This window comes from Magnolia sinica, chromosome 6 (assembly GCF_029962835.1).
Source record: "Magnolia sinica isolate HGM2019 chromosome 6, MsV1, whole genome shotgun sequence".
Taxonomy (NCBI): domain Eukaryota; kingdom Viridiplantae; phylum Streptophyta; class Magnoliopsida; order Magnoliales; family Magnoliaceae; genus Magnolia; species Magnolia sinica.
Window position 1 is genome coordinate 90,514,683 of NC_080578.1, and position 27,821 is coordinate 90,542,503.

General features: G+C 38.3%; 1 protein-coding gene across 1 annotated transcript; it reads right to left on the minus strand.

Moving 5' to 3' along the window:
* Positions 1–27,812, minus strand: LOC131249051 (transcription factor bHLH36). The gene is made up of 4 exons (XM_058249615.1): positions 27,125–27,812; positions 26,412–26,750; positions 26,221–26,300; positions 1–331 (listed from the first exon to the last, which is right to left on the minus strand). The coding sequence occupies exons 1-4, from the start codon at positions 27,479–27,481 to the stop codon at positions 322–324; spliced, it is 786 nt and encodes a 261-aa protein (XP_058105598.1). The 5' UTR covers positions 27,482–27,812; the 3' UTR covers positions 1–321.
* Between the last annotated feature and the right edge of the window lie 9 nt (positions 27,813–27,821).

Sequence of the window (27,821 nt, forward strand, 5' to 3'; positions counted from 1 at the left end):
TTGCAATCCAAGGCATATGTATTTGATATTTGATCAATATAAATTACAAGCACCTTATTTATTTCATCACTACTATTTGAAATAAAAGTCATTGATAATATAAACTGTCCACATCTATGGTTTTTTGAAAGAGAAAGGTTATGTTAGAGTTTAAAGGCTACAAAGCAGCAGAGTCCATCTGAAATAAGGCATATCTTGTGTGAAGATAGAAGTTGAAGCTCTTCAATCAGTAGGCTTCAGATCTTTAGATATCTTTGTTGGGTCTTTCTCTATCCCTCTCTCTTTATATATGTATGCATGAATCTGCTTCCTTCAATGCACTTATTTCTCACTGATGAAGAAGAAGAAAGAGAAGGTCATGTTATAGTTATTTGAATCATGTCTACATGAGGCTTCATTTGGATGCAGTATTTTCAAAAATCTTGATTTTCAGGGCATGAGGATTCATGGGGGCGGTTCTGGCCAAATCTTGATTATGGAAAATACTACATCCAAATGGGGATTAGGGCGTGTTTGGTTGCACCAAATATTATGAAATTTGGTGCAATGAAGTGCATCCTTGACGATTTTTAAATCACCAGAATCCACCAATTACAGGTTAGTGGAAATGCAAACAGTTCTAAAATTACAGGAGAAACCAAATAGTACATTTGTGATGTAAAACCCAATCTTTCCAAATCGATGAAAAATACTTGATTGAATCACACTCACAACAAGAAGGAACAAGGGGAAATGAGGAAGGACTAAACAGGTTGTAATTTGCAAGACAAACACTTCCCAAAGAAGAAGGAGAAGGTTTTTTCAGCTCTCTCAATATCTTTCATGTTTCATTAAAATTCTACAAGAATTGATTATAATGCAGAAAATAGCACTGATTGAACATGTAACTAAACAAACTTAAAGTAATCCTAACTAATCAATGTGATTAAGTATCAAAAGAGTCCCGCACCCATTGATGGTTGAGATTTCACCATGGTGGAAATACTATTTCCACTAGCCATATTGGAATCACTGGAGGAGTTTCATCGAGCCACATATGGTCCATCGATCCTGCTTAGCATTTTCTTGCAGTTCTAGGTTTGTGGATGTTTATAAGTCTGCAGACTCACAAATGGTACTCGTCGCAGTCCTCCTGGGTTGAACCCCTCACATGTTTCTAGACCAGCATGCCCAATCGAAAATAACTCCTCTAGCCTGTTTGGTGTTACATCTTATGACATTGAATACCGCATACCTAAATCAAATGCATCATGACACATACATTACAGAATTACATATTTGAGGGTGCTGAAAGTTTCCCACATATCATCTAAGATTGGACCATACAAGGTGTTCTTCTCGACAAAGTTATGATGAGGAAAGAATGTCGGTACCTTGCTCTCTTGGGCCGTAACACAATCATCACAGTGTGCTTTCTTGACTTTTGCTGGTTCAAGGCTAGATCTCATACAATGTCATGATAATTGGTGGACACTGCATCAAAATCAGAAAAATCGCCAAGCTCCTTATCAAATATTGGAGCTCCATTGAGCTAATGCTCCACCATACACACCAAGCACCACTTGATGATCCAACAGATCTCAAAGACGATCACAATGCTAGGACTCTTTCACCTGACATTTTATATTATGTGTGCTAAACTACAAGAGATTTCATTGTGGAAACTGTAACTTTTTCATCGAGAATAAGAGGAATATATAGAAGAGGTGAGAGATCTATAGATATATTAACAGATACACATGTTAATAAAAGAGGAGATGGTCTAATTTAGAAGATTACCCGAATCTATTCTAACAATTTAGTTTAAACTCTTCTCCAATCAGCCCAAGATAACCTTCAACCACCATCTTGTATAGGTCTAGGGTTGTTTTGCCATGACCAACCCAAAAGTATGTGACATTCATCCATGGCCACTACATCAGACAGTCGAAAAAGGAAACAAAACATTACCTCGAAAAACCTACCTGATTGAGGGGAGTTTATATCCTCTGATGATTTCAATTGGCAAATTCAGCCTCTCAACTTCTTGTGATGCAACATTCTCTCAGTTTCCGAAGTCAATAGTCTCTTAAACACCTTGATTCCATCAATGCATGTTGTGCAAAAATGCTAATTTGCCTCCAATCTTTTCGACCAAATTGCTTTGGAATTAAGACTGGTGGAGAGCACTAGGGCCTCGATTAATCAGTACCATAGACAACACCCTCATTCATCATCTTATCAGTTGTACATTGGCTCCTTGTCTGAATCATAATCACCATTGATTTCAGGTGCTTTGATCATCAACCATCAATACGTTATCTACTTGCAATTTAAGGGAAGAAACATCTTCTTGAAGAAATTAATGGATTAATGTCGCCATGGCACTTTGTGATTTTGATGTTGGTACCGAGATCATATCATCAGTCATCACCTCAATGAGTTTTCCATGGATTTTGTCTCTCTCATGCATCATGCAACGATGATTGACATCAAGGAAATGATATAGATCTATCAAAAGATTTCAGATCTACATCCTCATGATTCGATCGACAGAGTTGTGCATTGTGTTGAGATAGATGTTTCACCTACCTTCTGTCTTGTGGATCTTTCGTAAGCTCATCGTTTTGTTGCTATTTGTCTGTGACCTCTTCCATGAACCATCATCTCAAATCTACTTCAAATCTCCTTGAGATTGGTTTGAGAGGTTTGATTTTGGCAAGCGACACTTGAACTGAATTTTTCAGCTCATATCTGGCATCCCATCAACGATTAACATGTGTAGACTTAAATTACACCTCTCTTACAAGACCTTTATTTTATACCAAGAAACCAATAGCTGGTTTTTTAGTAATACCAACTCGTGTAAATCCAAGATCAAACACTATGAAAACTGGGAAATCCAATCTCTTGAGCATGGGATTAAAGAAGGGAAGGAAAATCATGGAAAATTCAAAGGAATTGAGAGAAGATCATCTCTTTCAAAACACCTAAGATGGAGAAGACGCTTGGAAAACACTCAAATCTATCCTTTATTCAATTAAGGTTCTCAAAACTCAAAAACTACCTACAATTATAGAAAACACAGTACTTGTGCTACTCACCAACTAATGATTAATGTACTAATCACAACTAATCCTCAGCTAACCTCAACTTTCCTAACTAATTACAACATTCCCTAACTGATTATACAAGAAAATGACTAGAATAAGTTCGAATGACATGACCCATCAAAACAATGGTCAGTGGATGAAGTTCACGACCATGCATGGCGTGGCCCATTAAATCAATGGTTTGGATAAAATTAACAATGGGCCTCACTTGTATAGAGCCAAAGTCCCAAAGATACTACACATCTATAGACCAAAGACCATATAACTACTCTTCTCAAATTCTCGATTCCTGACATTGCTAAATACAAATGAGGGAAGAAGCATAATATAGGTTTCAATGCACAAAAAGAAGGAAAAAAGAAAAAGAAAAAAAGAAAAAGAAGAAGAAGATCAGTTCCCTGTTTTACTCCTTCATAACATAAAAATCCAACCTTGTGTAATTATGGAAATATAGGTTGTAGCCATGCTATAGAAAATGTTTATTAGGAATTTATCAGCAACACATTATATTGTTATAGATCATTAATATATAGATTTCCCTGGTAAAAAAAAAAAAGAAGATTTCCCTGGTGATTTTCTGATCAGACAAATGTTAACCATTTGATCAATAGCCTTTAATATGGATGGATCTTCACAAAAATAGGCCTAGTCAACAGCTTGATCCATTAATTTGTTAGGGATCATGTTGGGTTGCTTATGATTCTAAAGAATCACTTTTGCAAGGCAATCATAACCATCCCATCCATGGCTTGGAAAAAGATCGGTACAGAAAAGAAAGCCTAATCAAGAATGGATTGGATCATCTGATCAGTGTGATTTTTTATTTTTATTTTTTGGTTAGAAGACCATGGAAAGTGTTATGGACTTAATGGACAGTTCAGATCAATCGATTGGACTGTCCAGGTGAACCGATGTAACTAGGAGTACCATGACTTGCAGTACTGTGAGAACACCGAAGCATTTCGCTAGAGAAACAATAATCATGAATTTGCATTTGCATATTATACAGAAAGGAAGTATTTAAACAAAAGCAGTATTTTTAGAGAGATGCTTATGCTAACCATTGGACCACTAGTTATTCATCCAACCAGCGGATATTGTCCACCCTGTTATCATTGAGAGACATCCGGTCCATGCAAAAGGTTGGCCCCACCATAAGGATCACCTTATGCATCAATCAGCTGATCCACACAGAAGGTAAGCCACATCGATATATTTTTCTTATATCAATGGCTATCCATTGGTTTCTATGGAATGGATATCTCATGAATTGGGTCATGCTGATTTTTGCACTAGGAGATCTTGTTAGAAGTACTTAAAAAAAAAAATACAAGAAACAGAAAAGAGAAGAAAAAGGATCTTTGTTTTGTTTTGTACTCCTTCAAGTGCCCAACTTTAGTCCAGAAGGTGATAGCATTATCTTGTAAAACCTTTTAAATAAATGTTACATTATACTCAAACCCTTACGTGGGTACCTACAAGGCTAGCCTAGGAGGAAAATTATCCTGAGAACTAGGGGAATTCGTTTTGCCCAAATTTACTAGTTCTTTTCTTTTAATCATGTTTGTTGGATGTGGTCCACTTAAGGCCGTTTTCATTGTGCGAAATGTGTCTCTTAAATTGAACTTATCTCAAACGTCATGGCTTTATTCAACATGCATTTATCTTTTCTTTCATTGTGTTTTATAAAAGGGCTTTTTTCTTGCTCTTAGGGTTTTCATGACAAAAAAATAAAATAAAAATGTCTCTCTGTACTATTTGATAGAATCCTTCGTATGTCACGTCTTGTTTACTTGGGCATAGGGAATTTCTCGCCAGTGTCTTGTTGTGGTTCTGTTGTGGTTCTTGCAGTGTGTGCATGCTGTACACACCCACTTTCTGAGTATTGTATTATGGTGATAGCACATTAAAAGTATTTTGTAGTAGACTATCTCAAAGATAGCGATATCATACACACCTTGACCTAGCAATGATTCAGTATTGCCATTGTTGTTTGTGTTGCCTGCCTATCAAGATCTGCATTATAGGTGTGTTCCATTAAATCTAATTTATTTTATTCATATATTTTCTGTACAACTACACAAATTTAATAGATCCTTGTGTTGAGACTTATCTACTTGAGCGGTAGATGTTGCGCACACATGGTAGTTTGAAATTCATGAATTCATTAGTAGGGCAGTAACTGTAACTTGTAGCTTCTTTCGCCATGAAAACAATTTGAATTCTTGATTGATATTGCACCACAACTATTCTACTTCTATTTTACCATATGGGATGCCAACCATCATATCTGAATACTCTACACTCCAATATTATCTGTCACCAAGAGGCCTCTTATTTTCCATTGCGAGCGCAACTCTATTTCTTTATACCCTATTACCTCCTTCCAAACGAACCAGTCCATCAGCCACCGAGTTGTTCTTCCAATTCATATGACATATCTTGTGGTTGTGATGTAGAACGCGTCACATATACATTCCTAGCATGGTTGGATCAAAAGAAGGTGGACCGTAATTTGATTATAACTTTTGATTCGGGTATCGTTACGGGTTGCACAACCTATCAATTTTTACTGAAATGGGCCATCCAAGGTGAAACGACCCACAACGTGTGTCGCATCTATCCGTTTCATCAGAAAACGCGTGCTTTCAGCTAGAAACGAATTTTTAAGGAAAGTTACTAATTTTAGTAATTCCAAATTTTTAATATTTTCTTATTTTTAGAGTTTTCAATTTTATTCTTTTTTAGAATCAATTTATAATCATGCTAGGACTCTTTTGGCAAAATAATATTTGGAATTTTTATTTTTAGAAATTAGGCTTTAGAAGTTTTACTAGAATTAGGATTTTTATTAGAGTTAGGATTTTTCTATTTTTGATAATTACAAATTTTGTTTTTGTTTTTGTTTTTCTTTATTAATGATGTAACAGGGACACATACAATAGACAATTATCAATCAAATCATTTTGAATTTCTTAGAATTATTTCTATTTTCTCTCCTCATGGATTCGAGGTTTCTCTGTGAGGAGTCCAGAGAAGTTCCGTGGATTCAGAACAGTTATCCCCCTAAGGAAGACAGTGCTCGACCTCATGTCCTTCCCTGCATCATGTTGGCTCTCTCTTAATCTCACCTTAAACATAATAAGATTGTTGTGGCGAGGTGATATGTTTTAGAAGACTATCTAGAATCATCTTAGAGTCAGACTCCACAATGACATTCGTTAGTCCAAGGCTCTTACACAATATATATGACACTAGCTAGGATCGTTCTCACCTCCATGACTATGTTCGATGCTCGATGCTCTCCCATATGAATGATGAAATGCAAATAGAGGGTTCCCTTGTTGATTTTGTTGTGCTCCTCCCTCACCACTATCACCTAGATTTTCTCCAGATGACCTATCCACATTGAGCTTAACCTAATTTGATCCGGCCAAACCCATCTTATACTCAAAGTTCTAATCTTAGGCACCAATGAGTGACTGAAAGCCAAAGCTCTCAGACCAACTCTTTTCAAGAATGAGGAGATTGCTCCTTAGTCACCAGGTTCCCCACCACATGAATCCAGCCATTTATTTTCCTGATGATGTCTTCTATACTTATTCTCTTTTCGTCACACTTCCTTTTGTTTCTTCCTAACTAAATTTCTGATATAATGAAGCATGACACTATTCTCCTTAACATCTTGAATTTCAATGATTTTTAGGCAAGATGACATCACTACTAAACCAGTTGCTACATTGTCAAGTTTTCAACCATCTACACATTAAATAGTTAGCTGACGTGATTTGGGACCTCAGTTTCAATCCTTGAACAACAAAATAGGTGATCTGGGTCTTTTCTTGCCCCTACAAGATTCATTCTTTTGCTCCCTGTTGATTTCCCTACTCCCACCTCATTCCTCTACTTTGTAACTTGTTCGCACCCACCACCCTCTTGATCCGTGTTGGAGTTGTGCCTAGAAGACCAATATAAGTCCTTGCCCATTAGTGGTGTGGATGTGATGTTGATGATCTCAATCGTAAATAATGATGACAAAGGGTTGTAGATGGATAGTTTATATCATGCCTTTATATATGAAGGTGCATTAAATGCACATGAATATGAGTTATAGAGGAGGGATTCCTTTGGTTGTCTTTTGAGAACCTTGAGATTGGACATGATGGTCACTAATCTTAGGAGAGTTGTGGTCAATGGATCTCAATACCCTACCATGATCATTTTGTAGATTATAGGACATACACTTGGTTATTGTCATCACTATGATGATGGATATGGTCATCATGTGCGAGATACTGACGATGGGTAGGATAAAAGGTCTTCGCCACCAAGCACAACTTCGAGTCAATATGCCTTTGCCCTACCTTACATGGGAGTGTGAGTGCGTCATATACATAGAATGATAGTTTAGACCTATTGGGGACTTGCATTGATAGATTAAGGTCAAGTCTCTAAGTCTAGGGGGCCATCTGATTGGATGGTTGACTTGAGGGTATATTGAAATATGATTAATCCTTAAACTTGATGATGTATGAGGTACAATGTCTTCATTATATGTAATTTGGCTTGCAAGGTCATTAAATGGCTAATAAAAGTGGGTATGATTGGAAATATTTATTTACTTTATTGATTCTTGCATGAGTTAACAAGGAATCCATGGGTTTCCCATGAGCTTTTTATGTCATAGATCTAAGAGATCATAGGTCCATCAAATAATTGAGATATGAGGCATGGATGGTGAGTATGGCATTGCTTATGAGGTGCTATGTTAGGATTTTGACAAAATGTAATTACTAGTGAATTAGATATTTCCTTGGTTGTATGGTGACGAGCTTGGCCATACCATGATAAGCAATCTAAGGCTAATATTGAGTATACCTGTGTTTACGTATATGGAAAAGTGATGTTAGATCTTTCCTTAATTGTATGGTTAAAGGCTTGGCCACACCACGACAAGTGATCTAAGGCTAAGATTAGGGTTTCCCTATGTAAGTGCATATGGAACACTTTTCCACTTATGTGTTCATTAAGATGAGTACTGGATTGGATTTCATATTACTTGATGAGAGACACATTATGGATATCACTTATACATGTTCTTGGAGAATAGTATGATTGAGGAATGGAGAGTAAGAATTATCCATGTGTATGACATGAATTGTAATCAAAATCTTAGAAACTCAGAGGGTGAACTGGTTTTGCACATGGTTGTGTGCCGTAATACAAAAAATGAGACAATACAGTTCCTTGAATGTCTTTCGACACATTTAATTATGGTTTAATGCTTTGTGATTATGGATGGATTGACACACAATGAGGTGCATGTTTATGATGAAATGAGTTCTGTGGGGGTATTGGCATTATAATTCTCCTTAACTTATGCCTTATTTTGGTCATGCAGTAACAATGTCAAAACTGAATGCCACATCTGAGATCATCACCTTAGAGAAGCTCATAGGGAAAAAAAAACTTTCTAAACTAGTCTCAGAAGCTAGACTTGGTACTCATTCTAGAGCGAGCACTATATGTTATAGGCCTTCTCTTCTTTACTTAGGTCCACAGGTGTAACTCCAACTCCGCTGACTACAACATAACTATAGAATTATGTAAAAATAAAAAAGAAATAGAAAAGAAAAGAGATTAAAAGAGAATAGAGAGAGTGAATTGGGACTACACACCCTCATCTCTACCTTTATATATTAAGTAAAAAAATAAAATATCTAAAAAAATACATGTCAATAATTTACAATATGACATGTATTATTTAAGTGTACCTAATAGACTAATTAAAGATTTACATATCGATCTCGTCAATGCCTAGCTTGGGATAAAAACGTGTAGACTAATTGCAACTAAGGGGTTTGGTGAATACATTAATGAATTGGTCTTGAAACCAAACAAATGGTGTAGAAATTTCAGAAGTAGAAACCTTTTCACTTATGAAATGATAGTCGACTTCAATATGATTGGCCCTCTCATGATAAATTGGATTTTTTTACAAGACGGGAGGCTACTTGATTATTTCAAAATAACAACATTGGTAGGTCCATTAAAAATATATTTTCTGAATAGTTTATTGAGCTCACAATTGGTAAGCCATCACCCTATGTTCTTTTTCAATGTTTTATTAGGCTATAATACTCTATTTTTAATTCTTCGACGTTATCATATTTTCTCTCACAAATGTGGTGTGTGTGTGTGTATTGGCCCGATGCTCCTTTAAGATATCATAGAATTTTAACAATGACATCCATGTGAGATGAGTGGAAGCTTTGGGGCTCCTCATCATAGGCACGTAAAATTGAGGATGGGAAAACCTCAATCCTAAGTGTGTCTGAGGAGATGATTGCACGCTTTTGTTTTATCTTTCGATTTAAAGATACACAATGGATCAAGGAAACATCATCTTGTGCTGTTGTGAGCCGCGAATATGTGGTGCTTGGATCTTGAATGTAATGAATTGTATCTCTGAATATAGTGATTATGACATCCAAGAACTTCGTAGCTGGCTTGAATAAGGGATTTTGGATGAACAAGGGGTTTTAGAAACCCTAACTGCGAGCATGGACCTACTCGAAGAGGGTGATGCTGTTCATCACCAGCGCCATCAAGAAAATTCTAAAATTGGCTAAAGAGGAATTGGTGCATGCGCTTTACTATGCGAAGTAACATGCACAATGACCTCATTGGTGAGTTCGAGGGATATTCCATTGCTAAGAAAATGTAGAACGTCTTAACTCTTGCATACGTTGGCACCACTGCTACTAAATTAAGAGCTTTAAATATTAGATTTAACACATATAATATGGGTAATAACGTCTCAATGGTTGAGCATTTTAGGTGAATGTCGGCAATGATTCATAACCTAAAAGCAGTATGAAATGCGCTTATAGATGAGTAGTATATCCTAGCAGTATTGCGCTCTCTTCCAGATTTCTGAGAACAAATGAAGCTCATTATGACGCACAATAAGGGCATAAAAACCTCCTCCCAATTATTACATTATTTGCAGTTGGAATCTGAACACCAATCTACGCGTAAACATGACATCACATTCTTGGCAAAGCCAAGTAAAGCTAACGGTAAAAGACTCCAATGGAAACATAATGGCTATAACTCCCAAAGGAACAACCAAGAAGGAGAAGCGCATGCACAAAAGCCGCATGGTGGCAAACATAAGTGAGAAAAATGGCTCGTAAGAAAGGTAAGTTGAAGGTAAAATGTTACAACTATGAGAATATTGGTCACTTCGCTTGAGAATACTCTGAGCTGTGGAAGATATGAACCGACACTGATCCTTTTCCTTGTACTTTTGTATACACTGAGGTTTTGATTGCTCATACATCTAACCATAACTGGGTTGTAGATTTAGAAGTAACCTAGCACATAGTTAGGGATTGATCATGTAGTACCGAAAGTGCCCAGCTGGTAAGTGGAGAATTTACATGGAAAATATTTTCTCTGAGATGTACTAGGAGTTGGATCATTCCAACTTCACTTGCGGACATGATACACTCTATTCCTCCATTATGTACTCCATGCACCTGGTGTTTGGTGTAATTTACTTTATGTGCTTTTATTAGCTAGAGTTGATTTTTCTTTTGCTTTCTGTTCAGATGTGGTGGACATCTTTTAAGAATCTTCTTATTATGAAGACGGTTACACTTATGATGGTTTATTTATGCTTGATTATGATGATTCATATGATTGTTTTGTACATACCTTTTTGACTTCAACAGACAATGACTCACGCATTTGACATGCTAGTTTAGGTCATATAAATCAGGATAAAATGCGTAGACTTGTAAGAGAAGACCTCTTAAGTTTACTCACAAACATAGTTCTTTCTACCTGTGAGCATTGTTTGAATGGAAAGTCAGTTAGAAACCATTTGGAAAAGAAATATACGCTTCAACTCCCTTAGAGCTAATCCACTCCGACATCTATGGGCACCTTAATGTTAGGACTTACTATGGATAATCCTCTTTCATCACATTTATAAATGATTACACGTGGTATGGTTATGTGTACTTGATATCGTATATATCTGAGGTGTTAGAATTCTTCAGAAAGTACATGCTCGAAGTCGATAACCAGTTCGATAAAAGGATTAAGACCTTACGGCAAGACCGTGTATGTAAATATTTGTCTGAGCACTTTTCAAGGCTATATGAAGAGAAAGGAATTCGTAGGCACCTGACTGTTCCTTATACTCAGTAATAAAATGGTATTGTAGAGAAAATGAATAAAACATTACTCGATATGGTGAGATCGATGATGCTACAAGCTAATATTTTTCTCAAATTTCGGGAGGAAGCATTGTTGACTATTGCCTACATCCTCAATCAAGTACCTTTTAAGTTGGTTCCAATGACCCCCTATGAGTTGTGGTGCTAGGGAAAACCAAACTTGACTCAACTGCACCCCCGAGGATCAGTCAATTTCATTTATCTCCCATCTTAGAAAACTAAGAAATTAGATCAAAGATCCTTAAAGTGCATTTTCATCTGATATACTGAGCACTCAAAGAGTTACATTATGATACATGAATGAGAAAATGGTTGAACGATTTAAATGGAGCCGTGAGATGTCGATTTCGTCGAGGACGATTTTCCAAATAGGAAGAAATCTCAGGATACTCATGAGTTCTTCGAGGTGACAAAATCATACCATGACTCAGTCTCGGTCACCCAACTATTGCTCGACGAAGGCGGGGATATTCATCACCAACCTGTCGGTTGAGCTGATCCACCGATTACCAAGACATTGGGAGGGATCTTTTGCCTAGTGGAAGTATACCACATGATGCTAAGACTGACCTAGATAATGGACTTGAATTAAGGAGGAGCATTCATGGACTGAAACCCCATCGTCATTTTGAGGTTGAAGGGGCATTATTCATGGTTTCTTCCCTAGATGATGATGAGCCTGTTTTATACTAGGAGGTGTTGTCATCTCTTGCTGACAGAGAATGGATTTGAGTTTCTTCTTTGTGTGAGAAAATTAGTGTGTAGGTAACTCTTGTGCCTTTATGATTGTTGGCTATGCCTTGAAATGGAAGCTTAATGCTGCTACTCTAGCTCATTTCCAAAGACCATAAAAATGGTATAACGGAGCATGTCTAAGAAAGTAGTTAGGCCAAATGAGCATTATGAGAAGATTGTCTAGTTTTATACCTTACATGTTTATGTGCGCAGGTAAGATGAGTTCATGGTTGGCCAATGTGATCCTCAGCATGTTCGAACTCATGGATGCAAACAAGTACTAGAAAATTACTCGGGTTGAGAGTATCCTTAAGACGTTAGAGTATATCGAGTTCGGTGTAACTGAGACAAGTCTAGGGCAGGTTAGTATTGTGGAAGATGAGATACATTATGCTAGTTGATGATAATTAGATATAGTTATTCTCATGTGAGGTTATATGCTTCACTGGTCGCACAATGCATTTCGTGGTATGAGAACTTTTTCTTTTGCAGTTTGTAATATAATCACCAATTGGGTTAATGCCTGACTTGTCCAAGTGGGAGATATAACACATTTCATCCAAGTAGGCCCCGCCTAGCTTGGAGGTAGATATGCATGGCAGTTAAAGGGTAACTACCTACCCAGTTGCTGAAGTAGTTATGTAACTGCACAACAACCTCTCTTGAGTATAGAACCATAGAGAGATCACTTGAAAAGAGAAATTTTCAACCCATATGAAAATATACTAATCATCACAGAGAGCAAGCAAAGAGAAGGAAGTTTGGGTTCCATCAACCACATGATTTGCCATGTGGATTTGTGGCAAGAAGAAGGTTGTTCCTTTAGACACATTCCTTTATCAGTGAAGTAGTAGACCTACTTCTAGTGACGTGAGATGCATCCAAAATGATTTGACATCTGAGCCTTCACTTTCTGTTGCCGTTGGATCCAAGGAATCTCTTCGAGGTAGAGGATTTCTAACACAATCATCAATCCAGACTGTCCATTAGGTCCACCTCACTCTTCTTCTAGTTGTAGTGCAAAAATTACGGCAATGGATGTACCCATCTGACCTGTCATTTGTTAATGATCTTGTCTATCCATTTTATTTTGAGTCACAGATGGGATGGTTTGGATCACACCATCTGTCAAGGCAACCCATCACAAATGGTCTGAATCTGATGGACGGTCCAGATAAGTGATATCAATGCCAACAAATTCAAATTTAATCATGTGCATGGAAAGTTTTCCATACACCACTGAGGTAATTTCTCTTTAATTATTAAACTAAGCAAGCAAGGGTCTTTCTTACCCATTGTTTTGGATTTGCAGTGGTTAATAGACACCCCTATCATCAAGCGCTAAACATAGATGCCCCAAACACTGCTGATGTGGCATATGTGGGACCTTGAGTGTTCTTAGATTGGCCTACAAGGTGAAATTCTACTCAGCCATACATTCGGTTAGTTTGGATCAAATAGAGCTGGATACAAATCGAGTTAGCTCGGTCAGCTCGATCGACTTGACTTAGAAAAGCTCGACTTAACTCGGCTCGAAACTAGGTTTTGCCTGAGTAGAGCTAGTTTTTGGAGCTTGAAAATTTTTTGAGTTGAGTGCGAGCTTGACTTGACTCGAGTTGAACCCCTACTTAAACTTGAATTGGTTTGACTCAAATCGAATTGGGTTGGTGACTCGGTCACTTAATATAAATAAGAATTTTAAAAATTAAAACCCTAACCCCCCTTTTCTTATTTTAAACGAATGCTTGAGTGAGTGACCCCGCCCCGAGCCTTAGCCCCCTTTCTCTCTCCCTCTCTCTCTACCCGAGTGAGTGGCTGAGCTCTGCGAGCCTTAATCCCCTTTCCCCTTTCTCATTTCTCCTCTCTCTGTCTGAGCTAGTGAGCCCTGACCCTCGAGCTTGTCCCTACACTTGTTCGAGTAGCTCACTGCCCTATGCGCCCATCAGGCTGTCCCTGCCTCCATTTGAGCCCCTCGCTGCCCTGCGCACTCATTCGTCTAGACTGTCCTTGCTTTTCTGTTCAGCTCGGTAACACTTGCTCTCCTATTTCATTGTTCATAAAAAAGCTCAAGCTCAAACTTGGCTCAAACTCAGCTCGAGTTGGTCCAAGTTGTTGATAGAACTAAGCTGAGTTGGCCAGTTAGGCTCAAGGACTGAGCCGAGCCGATTTTGAGCTGGGGTTGGTTGCTTGTTGAGTCGAGCAGTGCCAAGCTCGACTTGGTTCGACTTGTGTCCAGCTCCAGGATTAAACATGTGGGAATGGATTAACAGTTGGTAGAATAATAATTGGTGGTCCACTTTTAATGTTCATGTGTTTCTCACTTGACAAGTGGGTTGGCCTGAAACTTAACATTAGTCACACATGCACCAAGAGGATGTCTTATGAATGTCATGGGTTTCAAATGCATGTCACTTTGGTGTTCAATTCTTGATACATACACAAATACATGCATACATACATAGTGGCAAATCTTGTTTTATGCAATTTCTCTTCCTAGGAATTTCTTAGGAGATTTTTAAAATTTGATATTTCTCTTGCAATATTATTTAGGAAATCTACCTGAAAATAAAATTTTTAAAAATATTTATTATAAATTGTTAAATAAAATTTACGAATTAAATATTTTAGTATAAAATGAATTATTTTAATTTCTAAATCTAAATTATTTATTTGTTAAAGTCTTAATAGCTTCACCATAAAATCATGAAAAATTAAAAAAAATAGTTGACATTTTAAAAATATTACCATATTTTCACGATAATATCATAAGATATTCAAAATCTCGTCGACATTTTTCACATTGCGTACATGCATATATGTGTGTGTGTAGTATGTATGAATCTTAAAATCTTTTAAATGATATGTGGGACAACCAATCATCAAGGTGGACTGTGTTGATCGAGTGCCTTTAATCTGGTGTAAATTTCTTTCTTGAGTCAAACGAAGGCTTAGTTGGGTCGCTTGAAGCACGCTGTGAAGTTTTCGGTTAACCGAAGGTCTAGTTAGGACGATTGAACGGTAGAGGGGTCAATAGGCTGGGCTCAAGCCTTAAAAATTAGAATTTTAAAAAGGGATGGCCCAATGGCCCAGCTCGAAACAGTTTAAAACTTGGGCTGAGACCTTTCCCAATCCCGGCCCGTTGATAGCCCTATCGAATGGGCATGTACGTTTTGTGCATAAGTGCATGCTATGTTTCTAATTCTGTATGGGGGTTTATAAATAGGCTTGTTAATATGAGAGTTGGGTTAATGTGAGACATTTTGAGAACATGAGAGAGCTTGAGAGCCAAGGGTTTTGAAGGGAGGAAACTAGGGTTTCTATTTATAAGTTGTTCCATCTCTCAATTTTTTGATTATACTGGACTGTTCATCGTTTTATGCCATGGTTTTTTTTCCCACAAGGGTTTTTCACGTAAAATCTTTGTGTTCTTTGTATGTGCTTGGATTTTTTCTTTTATATCTAAGGTTGCTTCCATGCCCATTAAGGGGTATTTGTGCCCAACAAGTGATATCAAGGCTAAATGTTGGGGATTAGATTGAATATAAGAACATGACATCGAGGGATCAAATGTGAAGTTCACAAGTAAAAATATTTTTAAACCCTGAAGGTCGAAGATGAAAGCCCTCCTATTTTAGCAAGTGCTACAACATGTACTCCTTGGGAAAATGAAACATTTAGAATCTATTAAGGAAGATGCTTGGGAAGAACTTGGTTAGAGGGCAATTAACACCATCTAATTATGCATGATCTTTGAAGCCCTTTATAACGTCATTGATGAGATAAGTGCCATAGTCTTATGGATGAAGTTGAAGAGCATCGACATGACAAAGTCAATCACTAATCGTTTATATTTGAAGAGACAATTTTATACTCTGAAGATGACAGAAGGGTCGGATCTCTCTGATCACATTAACATCTTCAATAAACTGATTTGTAAGTTGACAAGTGTAGATGTGAAGATTGATGAAGAAGACAAATCTCTAAATTTATTGACCTCTTTTCTAGAGTCTCATAAGTATCTGATTGGTACTCTATGTTATGGTAGGGATACCTTGGACGTCGATACTATTATTTCATCCCTTCAGTCGAAGCAGTTGAGAAGGAAGATCAGAGATGAAAGTACTTCTACAGATGCATTGTTTACTCGAAAAAGATCGTCTGACCGAGAGAAGGGGAATGTACAATCTAGATCTAAGTTGAAAGATAAAGGCAAGCTAAAGTGTTGGAATTATCAGAGAGTTGTACATATAAAGGACTATTAAATATTACAAAACCCAAAAGGAGGCAAAATTAGATGATTCACCGAAGGAAGCCAAGTCAGCAAAATTTGGTGAAGGAACAGATGGTTATGACGTGTTGTCAGTGTCTACGACCAATTGCTTCAATCATGAGTAGATTTTGGATACGGAGGCATCATATTATATGCGTCCTCATCAGAGTTGGTTCACCACATATAGCGGGTATAATGGTGGCGTGATTCTTATAGGCAATGATCATGCCTGTAAGATGGTATGAATTATTTCAGTTTGCATTAAGATGTTTGATGGGGTGGAGTGTACTCTGAAAGATGTGAGACACATTCCAAATTTGGAGAAGAATTTGATCCTCTAGGCACTCAAGATGTATTCAGGTGCAAGTTTGCTTGTTACAAAGGTGTCATGAAGGTTTTAAAAGGGCCACTCATAGTTATGAAAGTACAAATGAGCAAAAATCTTTATAAGTTGATCGGGAATACTATATCGAGTGGAGCTGCAATGTTTGTAATGGAATTCACGTCGACATGTTTGTGGCATGCATACCTAGGATACATGAGCGAGTACGGTATGAAGGTACTTCTTGATCGTCATTTAATTCATAGTTTTAAAAGTTTTGATTTAGATATATGTGGGCATTGTATATATAAAAAATAATTAAGGTTAAACTTTAAAATAGGAAAACATGTTAGTAAAGGTCAGTTTGACTATGTGCATTTAGATATGTAGGTGCCGTCACTAGTTGTTTCTAGTAGAGGGCTATCATTCTTTGTTAAATTTATTGATGACTTCTCTATAAATGTTTGGCTTTATATTTTGAAACATAAATCCAATGTGTTTGCCACTTTTAAGTCTTGAAAGGCAATGGTTGAAAAACATAAAGGGCTGAAATTGAACATTCTTAAGACAGATAATGATGGTGAGTTTACTTATGGGGAATTTAATCATTACTGTGATAATGAGGGGATAATGACGCACAACTAATGGGGCATACACCAAAGAAGAATGGTGTGGTTGAACGTATGAACTAAACTCTTTTGGAAAGAGTCCAGAATATGTTAAGTAATTATGAGTTGGGTAAGGAGCTATGGATTGAAGTTGTCTATATGGATTGCTATTTAGTGAATCGATTTTTCTCTGCAATTATCGATTGCAAAATTCTAAAGGAAGTATATATGGAGTGGTTATGTAATTGATTACTTGGGGATGCGGATATTTGGTTGTAATGCTTAATTTATGACATGACAATTGGACCGGGTTAGGCCCCCTCTTGCATTTGGTTGGTAGCCCCATTCTTGAGACCATGCGCTCTCTTCAGGTGAAAGATTTTCTCGGGCCGGGAGGTCCTTTACCCCCTTCGGTAGTTTCTTCCTTCCTTCCGCAAGAAGTCCTTTAGTTCATCATCCAGGGAGGCTTCGCCACTTCAGAATTTCTGTGGAACGATTCTGGCCACATGACCATTCCGGCTGCTTCACGATCACATCTACATGGAAAATCAGTAGAATACCGTCGTCGACTCCTCCTTTGTTTAAATGGCTCTGGTATAATTCGGTTCCTCTCAAGATGTCGGTCGTCCTGTGGAGACTACTCTAGCGTGCGATCCCAGTGGATACTAGAGTTTAGTCCAATGGTGCTTCCCTCGCCTCCAAATGCAATTACTGTGTGGAAGGCATGATTTCTGCACCGACGCAGGAATCTTTACATCACCTCTTTCTCTTTGGTCGTCAAGCCAATAGGATCTGGCATCACTTCAGCATCTATTGTGGTATTTCTCCCCTGTCTCACCACTCCATTGAGGGTAGGTTGTCCCACTGGCGCAGAGCTTCGGCACTAGGTAGTGCGTCAGCCCTTTCCCATAAGATTTTCCCTATCCTTATCCTGTGGGAACTATGGCGATCTAAAAACGAAGCTAGATATGGTCAGAGCCCCATGTCAGCTTCAAACTCCATTGCCCGTGTTTTTTGGTGGGGCTAAATGATCTTACAAGGCAGACATATTCTTCCTCCCCTTCGGGAACCAATCAGCACAGGAATGCCTACCTCAACCCCTCCTCAGCAAACTGAATCCAAAATTATCAAATGGGCCAGGCCTGTGTGTGGTTGGGTCAAGTTGAACGTCGACGGCTCGGCAAAAGGAAACCCGGGGTTATTGGGAGGGGGAGGTATCTGCAGGGGCGACAACAGTTCCTTCATCTTTGCATTTTCGTCTGGGTATGGAACGGGGACTAATAACAGAGCTGAGCTATGAGCCATCTTTGATGGTCTCAATTTATGTTTACAGAAGGGATTTGACAAGATTGAGATCGAAACTGACTCGAATCTCGCTGCTGACCTCCTCTTGGGCAAGTCCTGCTCCCACTGGTTCTGGAATTATTGGGCTAATCAAATCAAAAAGTTGAGGTAGGTTTGCTCCTCCTCGCTCACGCTCATTCCAAGGGAAGGGAATGGTCCGGCTGACTGGATGGCTCGTCAAGGAAGTAACATTCAAGAAGACTCGGTGATCGACAGACTGGACAACCTTCCTGAGACGATTTGCGGCCTCCTTTTTTTTAGATAAGGTTGGTCTTGGGACTGTTAGAAGATCCCTGGTAGGCAAGTAGTATCCTCATGTTTGCTAGCTGCTTGTATTTCCTCCTGGGATGGTTGCCTTCAGCCCTGTTCAGCCTCCCCTGTACAATTTTCCATACGCTTTTACGATAGGTGGGGACTGTTTCTTTTTGTTGGGTCCCACCCGAAGATCTGTAATTTTCTGTGATTAATGGAATTGTGGCTTCAGTCCACCTTAAAAAAAAATGTATCATCAGTTGAGAGAGATAAGCTAGAACAAATGGATAAGAAGTGTACTTTGGTCAACTATGGTGATGAAGTGAAATGATACAAATTGTATGACCATGTTTCATGGAAAATCATATTTAGTCAGGATGTCAAGTTTGAAGAAGGTTCCTTATTTCAGAAGTATGAGCACACAGAAATGAAAAAATCAACAATTGATGTTAAACAAGACAAAGGTAAAATACTTGAAGAAGCTGAGCCGCAGATAGAGATATATGATGAGGTTGAGTAACCACCTGTTAGGAGAAATCCATTAAGGGATTGTAAGTTACCATTGAAATACAGGAATGACTCAAATGTTACACTTACTCTTATTACAGATGAGGGGAATCCGTATACTTTTTAGGAAGTTTTGAAGGTAAAGATGCATAGAAGTGGATGACAATGATGCATGATGAGATTGTCTTTCTATACAAGAACGAAATATGAGAGCTGATGGAGCTGCCCGTTGGGTGGGAAGTAATCGATTGCAAGTGAATTTATTGAAAGAAACTTAATAGATACAAGGCCAAATTGCTAGCGAAAGGGTTATACTCGAAAGGAAGGTGTCGACTTTGGTGATATATTCGCACCAGTGGTAAAACAAGTATCTATCAGATTTGTATTAGATTTGGTTGTCCAATACAGTTTGGAACTGAAACATTTAAATGTGGTGATTGCGTTTCTACATGGGAACTAAAAGAGAAGATCTACATAAAGAAACCTATAAGGGTTTAAGGTGCAGGAAAATGAGAATTTAGTTTGCAGATTACAAAGGTCGTTGTATCACCTAAAATAGTCACTTAGGTAGTGGTATAAGAAATTTGATTCTTTCATCTTGAGTCAATGTTTTATTAGAAGTGAATTCGATCATTGTGTTTACTTTAAAGCACTAAGTGATGAGAAATTCATTGTTTTGGTGTTGTATGTTGATGATATGCTTATCACCAACCATAGCATATCTGAAATCAACATATTGACGACTCAGTTATGCATGACATTTGAGATGAAAGGTTTGGAGACTGCAAAGAGGATTATCAACATCGATATATATGGGGACAGAAAGGAACATGTTATGGTTGTCTTAAGAGGAATATCTTGAGAAGGCCTTAGTCATATTTGGACTGAAAAAGGCTAAACCGAAATTAGCACACCCCATGTTGCTCACTTTTGGCTTTCTTTAGAGTTATATCTTATGTCTGATGAAGAAAAGATGTATATGTCTCATGTGCCTTATTTGAGTGCGGTTGATAATCTTATGTATGCCTTCGTCTGTATAAGATAGGATATTTTACATGCGATAGGAGTTATAAGCAGATATATGTCAAATCTCGACAAGCAGCATTGGGAAATTGTGGAAAAGTTACTTATTTACATACGAGGTACAATGGATTAGTCTGGCTTTTCAAAAATTATGAGGAGAAACTTGTAAGGTATGTGGATTGCACAAGGAATGCGGATAACAAAAGATCGACTTTCGATTAGTGCTTTGCATTAGCAGGTGGAGCTATCGGTTGGTTGTTAAAGTTTCATTTTGTGGTTGCACTTTTCACAATCGAAACCGAATATAAGGCAGTGACAGAAGTATTCAAGAAAATTGTTTGATTGAAAGGGATGATAAATGAATTGGGGCTTCAACATGAAATCATGCTTATGCATTATGACAATGAGAGAATGATCAATTTAATAAAGAACTCGGTGTATCATTCTTGGATTAAACACATTCATCATGTTCATCATCATTTTATCCGGTCGATGCTAGGGGAAGGAGGTGTCTCTCTTGAGAAGATTCACATGAGCGTGAATCCAATGGATATGCAAAGAAGAAATGAAGATGGAATGCGCACAAGAAGCGATGATGATGGTGTTCATATGAAGATGATTAGATATGGTGATAACAACTTGGTGCAATGGATATGGAGGATTAAAGTCACGATGGAGATTGTTGATTGATTGCCTTTAATATGGTATATATTTCTTTCTTGGGTCAACTGAAGGTCTAGTCGGGTCGACCCAAGCATGCTGTGAACTTTTTGGTCAACTGAAGGTCTAGTTGGGTCGACTGAAGCATGCAGTAAAGTTTTCAGTCAATCAAAGGTCTAGTCAAGTCTACCGAAGCATGCTGTGAAGTTTTCGATCAACCAAAGGTCCAGTTGGATCTACCGAAGCATGCTTTGAAGTTTTCGGTCAACCAAAGTCCAGTTGGGTTGACCGAAGCATGCTGTGAAGTTTTTAGTCAACCGAAGGTCCAATTGGTGCATAAGTGCGGGTTTTGTTTCTAATTCTGTACATGGGTTATAAATAGCCTTGTTAATATGGAATTAAGGTTAAGGGAATATGTTTTGAGAACGCGAGAAAGCTTGAGAGCTAAGGGTTTTAATGGAAGGAAACTAGAGTTTTCATCTATAAGTTGTTTCATCTACTGTTACTTTCTAATTATAGTGGATTGTTTGTTACTTTGTGCCTTTGTACTGTGAGTTTTTTCGCGCAAGGGTTTTCCATGTAAAATTTATGTGTTCTCTGTGTGTGCTTGGATTAATTTTTTTCTTTCTGTGTTACTTGTTTCATTCATATATAAGGTTACTTCCGCGCCCATTCAGAGGTACTTACGCCCAACAAACTGTTCATCTTTCATACCGCTAGTAGCAAGCCATGGTGCAAATTAAAGATCAAACCGGTTGATGATTCTAATCCTTTTAAAGTGGGCCAGTTCTTACAAAAGTCTGTTATTTTTAGAGACATGAATGGGATGGTTAGCTTCATCGAACCAAAGTACTTCTAAAATCGTTTGCAATCCATGGTTGCGTGACAATCGAATGGATATTTCAAGATGACGACATGACCCATTTTGTTTCTTCACTCAATCTTGAGCCTCCATTGTCATGCTATTGATTAGACGGTTAGAATCAACCGATTAACATGAACTTTTTACACCATGATTTGCGCAACCATAGTAATTAACTAATACTATCTAACTCATGTTTAGCCATTCCACGCATCAATTAAAAGCTTTGGAAACATTGCTAACGTCTACAAGAAGGTGGGATTCTGGCACTACACCTGTATACATATACAAAGATTCATACATGCGTGTGGAGACCGTCTCACCCACCATGGTTGGAGTGTGTGCCGTCCACACAACACGGTGGGTCTCACACATTAGTTGCTTGAACTTTTCATCTACAACTAGTTGCGTGTGACATATTTCACCAGCACCCATATGACTATGATCAGGAAAAGAGGAATACTAGTATATATGCAAGTCCCCACATAAAAGTTGCATGCAGTTCTCTCTTCCCGCTACAGGTGACAAACAGTTTCTGATGGGGGCCGTTGATCTGGTGGGCCACATCGTGAATGGGCTTTTGCCAAAAAGTAGGAGTGATTGGAGACATTGATCTGGTGGACCACATCGTGAATGGCTTATGCCAAAAAGATAGGAGTCATTGAGACATTGGTCTGGACCATTTCTTGAATTGGCTTATGCAAAAAAATAGGAGTGATTGGAGACATTGATCGGATGGACCACATCGTGAATAGGCTTACACCGAAAAATAGGAGTGATTGGAGACATTGATCTGGTGGACCACATCATAAATGGGCTTATGCCAAAAGATGGGAGTCATTGGAGACATTGATCTGGTGGACCACATCGTAAACATGCTTAATTATACTGAAAAATATGAGTATTTGGAGACATTGATCTGGTGGACCACGTCATGAGCGGGCTTATGCCGAAAAATAGGAGTGATTGGAGACATTGATCTGGTGGACCACGTCATGAACAGGTTTATGCCGAAAATAGGAGTGATTAGAGACATTGATCTGGTGGACCACATCGTAAATGGACTAATGTAAAACATAGGAGTGATTGGAGACATTGATCAGGTGGACCACATCATGAATGGGCTGATGCCAAAAAAATAGGAGTGATTGGACAATCATGGTCCACCCATTTTATGATTTTTGATTGAAGATCTCTTCGCTGGCTGTTCCTTTTATCTGGCCATTGACTACCACAATCCAACCCTCTTGATTTTGGGGCATAGACTACGTAGGTGGTGGTCCACTGGAACAACAATCCCGACCTACATGCATTTCACGTGCATGTGCAGGGAAATTTATAGAACTTTCATACAACCACCTGCATATTTATTAAAAAAAAAAAAGGGAAAAGAAAAGAAAAGAAAAATCACCTGCGTATTAGCATTCCTTTCGGTTATTGTTTCTTGTACGTTAGGAGGCTGAGTGGCTGAGACTATAGCAAGTTTCATTTAATTGTCTCGTAGAGGCTCCGTTTGGATGCACCACAATTGCAATCGCCTCCCCTAGCATTTCATATCCAAGAAATAGTCTCCAAATTGCAATGGTATTACAAGCTTTGCTATTGCTACAATAGAGCTTTGCTAAGTTCACATGCCACCACATGTGCCAGCATGGCAGACACGTGAAGTATCCAAGCCATCCATCAGGTGGAGCTCACTTTGTAGATGATACTGCCCAAAGATAAAAGGTGCAAGGTCCATTTAATAGGCGAGCTATGATATTTGAAATGAGTCCATGTGGTAGAAAACTACATCTGATATTTGCACCGTTCATCCGTGCAGTTAATTGTGGCTCTTCTGATTAGTGGACTGATCTGATTCTTTGGATTGGGAATCTACATAGTATAACCTTCTGATAGATGGCTTGGATATCACAACCTTCTGATAGATGGCTTGGATATCACACCTGTCCACCATGCTAGCATATGCGGTGGCGTATGCATTAGTTGACTTATACACAAGTGTGGGCCTTTTAATACACACCTGTGGGCTTAGCAAAGTTTTTCTTCAGGATATTTCGAGACTCTGCCTTTGGATATGGCGCGATCTTTCAATGATACAAAACGTTCGTAAGATGGGCTCATCGTGGATGGTGGATAACCAAAAAAATAAAAACTCTTGGGGGTGTTAGGCATCTCCATGTAGCTTATTATCTTATTCTAAAAATAAATAAAATTTTATTTTGAAAATAAATTGCTCAGTAAAGTTCTAATTTTACTACTTTATATATATATATATATATATATATATATATATATATATATATATATATATATATATATATATAAGTAGCAAGAAAGCTCTTAAAAAATAAGTAATAGAGAGATCACGGGTTACAATATTGAACTGCATGCAAATCTAGAACTCACAAAAATGTGTTGGTCTATTAAGACACTAGGACGGTGGTCATGGAAATCATAATCCGTTGAGTTTATAACAACTCATCTGCTGAATCAACTAGCTTCAAAAATGGATGACACTATAGTGCGCAACCCATACACAACTATCAGGGCGATTGATATGTCATGATGAGTAGGAGAGTGCGATAGCTGCTGTGAAACCTTTAGCAAGAGCTAGGGCGGAGCGGCCATCGGTGTAGATCTTGATGATACTAGCAAATATTTAAATGAGAACTTTGAAGGCCGAAGAGGAAAATGATTCTATGTGAACGAAACTTGAACACGAGTTAAGTAGATCCTAAGAGATAGGAAAAGCCTGTCAGAAAGCGTGCACCAAATGAACTTCCAAAATGGAATTGGGTTAAAATTCTTGGACTGGGATGTGGTGGCTAATGGCAACATTAGGAAGTCTGGATACATCGGCGTAAGCTTCTAGAAGAGTTATCTTTTATGTTTAACAACCTACCCACCCTGGAAATGGCTCAATCGTAGTTGGATGAGCACCGCACGTCGCGTGGTGTCCAATACGTCCCCTTGAAAATTTGAAGGACTAAGTGCCTCTCACGGATGGTTGTTCATAACCACATCAGATCTTCAAGGTAAACAACCTATGGTTGATGGAACAATGTAGGAATATAGATGGTCTTCTTAACCTTCATTTGAGAATTTATTTATTTATTTATTTATTTATTATTATTATTTTTTTAAGAAATGTGGAAAAATGAGCAAATCATATTTGATAATATCATGATATTTTGATCTCTAAAGTTTTTTCATCTCTCGCAATTTTATTGTGAATTATAGCATTTTAAACCAAAACCACAGTTCACATTAAAAAAAAAACCACTTAGAAGTTAAAATAATTCATTCTATAACCATATATTTACAATTATTAAATTACAATAAATATTTTTAATAGTTTTAGCAAGAAATTTCCTCATAATATGGTGGAAAATGACAAAATATGAAAATCTCCCAAGAAATTAGCATGCTAAGAAATTTCCGAGAATGAGTTTTGTCACTAAGCTAATTATCACTACTAATGAAGCTAATTATCAATTGATCATTACCTCTCTATGAACTAAATATTGCAATCCATTTCAATAGTTCATCCAAACGCAATCTAAGGTGTACCAATACCTATGGAAATACATGTTTGATACCTGATGGAACCCATAAAGACGAAAACTTCATTAAAAAAATACTAACCTAATAAAGAAAATCCTTAAAATATCTATTTTATGCTTAATCCAGACTATTTAAGGTTGCTTTGAAAGCTGTGTTTTTTTAATAACAAAACTCGAAGAAATTAAAGATGTTAATTACACAGCTAAGAATTGATAAGAAGGTGCACTAAACAGAGTTCCAGACAGATGTATACCCATCGACCACAAAAAAAAAAACTCCCTCCCTCTCTCTCTCTCTCTCTCTCTCTCTCTCTCTCTCTCTCTCTCGTTCAAACAGCATTATCTAAAGGTGTCCATGAATTTAGAAGCAAGGAGTTGAGTGGTAGACAAAAAGCTCTAATCCTTAGAAATTTTAAGATTGTAGAGAGAGAGAGAGAGAGAGAGAGAGAGAGAGAGAGAGAGAGAGAGAGAGAGAGAGAGAGAGAGAGAGAGTATTGTTTATCAACAAGAAAACCCTAACCGTAACCCTTGGAAATTTTAAGCCTGTAACTAGAAAACCCTAACCCTAACCCTTGGAAATTTTAAGCTTGTAACTTAAAAACCCTAACCCTAACCCTTGGAAAATTTAAGCTCGTATATTCGGAGAGAGAGAGAGAGAGAGAGAGAGAGAGAGAGAGAGAGAGAGAACCCTAACCCTAATCCTAAAAAACAATTTGAGGAAGAAAATTACCTTGAATCCAAACCAGGCCCAATCAAATCCGCCAATTTCTGCTCCACACCACATAAATCAGCCTCTCTTACATCGCCAACCTGACCACAAAAATTTCCCGAATAGAGCTGAAAAATCAAAACCCTCACCAAACTTACACTCCAAGCACACAGCCAACAGAAAAATAAATAAATAAATAAATAAATTCATACCTCACACTGGATGGTGTGAATCAACCCGTCCTCGACATTAGTTGAAACACAGCTAACAACATCAAGGCCTTCACCAACTAACACGGTGAGTATCTTCGGCAGTGGCGCTCCATCACATGGCCCACTGCTAATGACCACTTCCACTCCAGCCCAACAAGGCCGGACCACCACACAAGGGGAAGTCGAGCTTCCTTTCCCATGGAGCAAACTCGAACTGGACGATGACAATGTCACCCTTCTCAGCCCGTCTCGCTTCTCCGTCAGCTCCTTGATCTTCTTCTGCTGGTGCCTTATGTAATTGGCCGCCTCGTTCATGTGGTCAGAGATTGATCGCTTTCCCTACAACATCGATAAAAGCCTCTTAAAATCCCTGCTAGTCCTACATGCCTGATATCCATGAGCAGTTCATCACCTGGGGCCCACACAAAACATGCCCCAGCCCAAAATTCAAGCTAGTCCACTCATATGGTGGGCCGCTTCTGTGAGGAAAATGGGTGGTTAGAGGAAATTGATAACGAAATTTTCTACGATGATCGGATGGGCCAAAATTTTGGGCCTAGGCCTAAACACAGTGGGCCCCACCTGATGAATGATCCTGATTTCCTATTATCTTTGAAGAAAATTCTCAATCTCTTTCATCTAAAAGAACACATAAGAGATGGAAGGGGAAGAGAAGAAGAGGAATTAAGGAAAGGTTTGCATGGTTTTGTTGCCTTGAGGTATTCAAGAGGGAGGAGCGAACGAAGAGAAGCATAGAGCATCGCCATCTCATGCCTGCGCTGCCTCTCAACGTCTCGATGGACGATCTTCTTCTTCTTGCTGCTGCGGCTATCGTCATCCACATCAGCACCGGCAGCAGGAGCCACCCCGGGAGGTAGTGCAACAGGCTTCCTTCGCTGGACTGTGTGGAGCTTGAAGGATTGATTCTGGTGGTCATCGATGACCGCCCCCGGAGGACCATGGATGAACATGTCTTGGAGAATCTGCTGCTGCTGCTGGTGGGGAATGGAGGTTTGAAAACACAGCTCTTCTCCTTGCTGGAAATGGAAATTGGGTGCCATGAAATTCATCCTTTCCAAGATCTCTCTGCTTTCCAAGAACTACTGTTCGAGGAAAACCTCTCTCTCTGTGAGTCCTTGGGTGTTTGATAATGCAAGAAAAGTATATAAAGGGAGAGACAGGAAGAAGGTGTATGTTTTTTTTTTTTTTTAGAGAGCAAGATAGGTGTGCGTAAGTATTTTATTAAGAGTGTCAATTGAGCATTTATTGATCGAGTGTGCCCACCTGGATTCATTTTACGAAGATCTGAACCGTCCATCTGGCGGGAGATGCTTTGTATGGGTTAGTGTAGGAAATTTGTGCTCTTTGGCTACAGTTGACCGTCTGGTTCTTGGCCTTCAATGGACGGTT

Bases quoted from the DNA above. Each gene is read 5' to 3' on its own strand.
- LOC131249051 (XM_058249615.1), bottom strand. From the start codon at position 27,481: ATGAATTTCATGGCACCCAATTTCCATTTCCAGCAAGGAGAAGAGCTG. The intron at 26,751-27,124 runs GCAACAAAACCA...TCGATGTTGTAG, and splicing joins TCCCTCTTGAATACCTCAAG to GGAAAGCGATCAATCTCTGA. The intron at 26,301-26,411 runs GTATGAATTTAT...TTTTGTGGTCAG, and splicing joins TTCACACCATCCAGTGTGAG to GTTGGCGATGTAAGAGAGGC.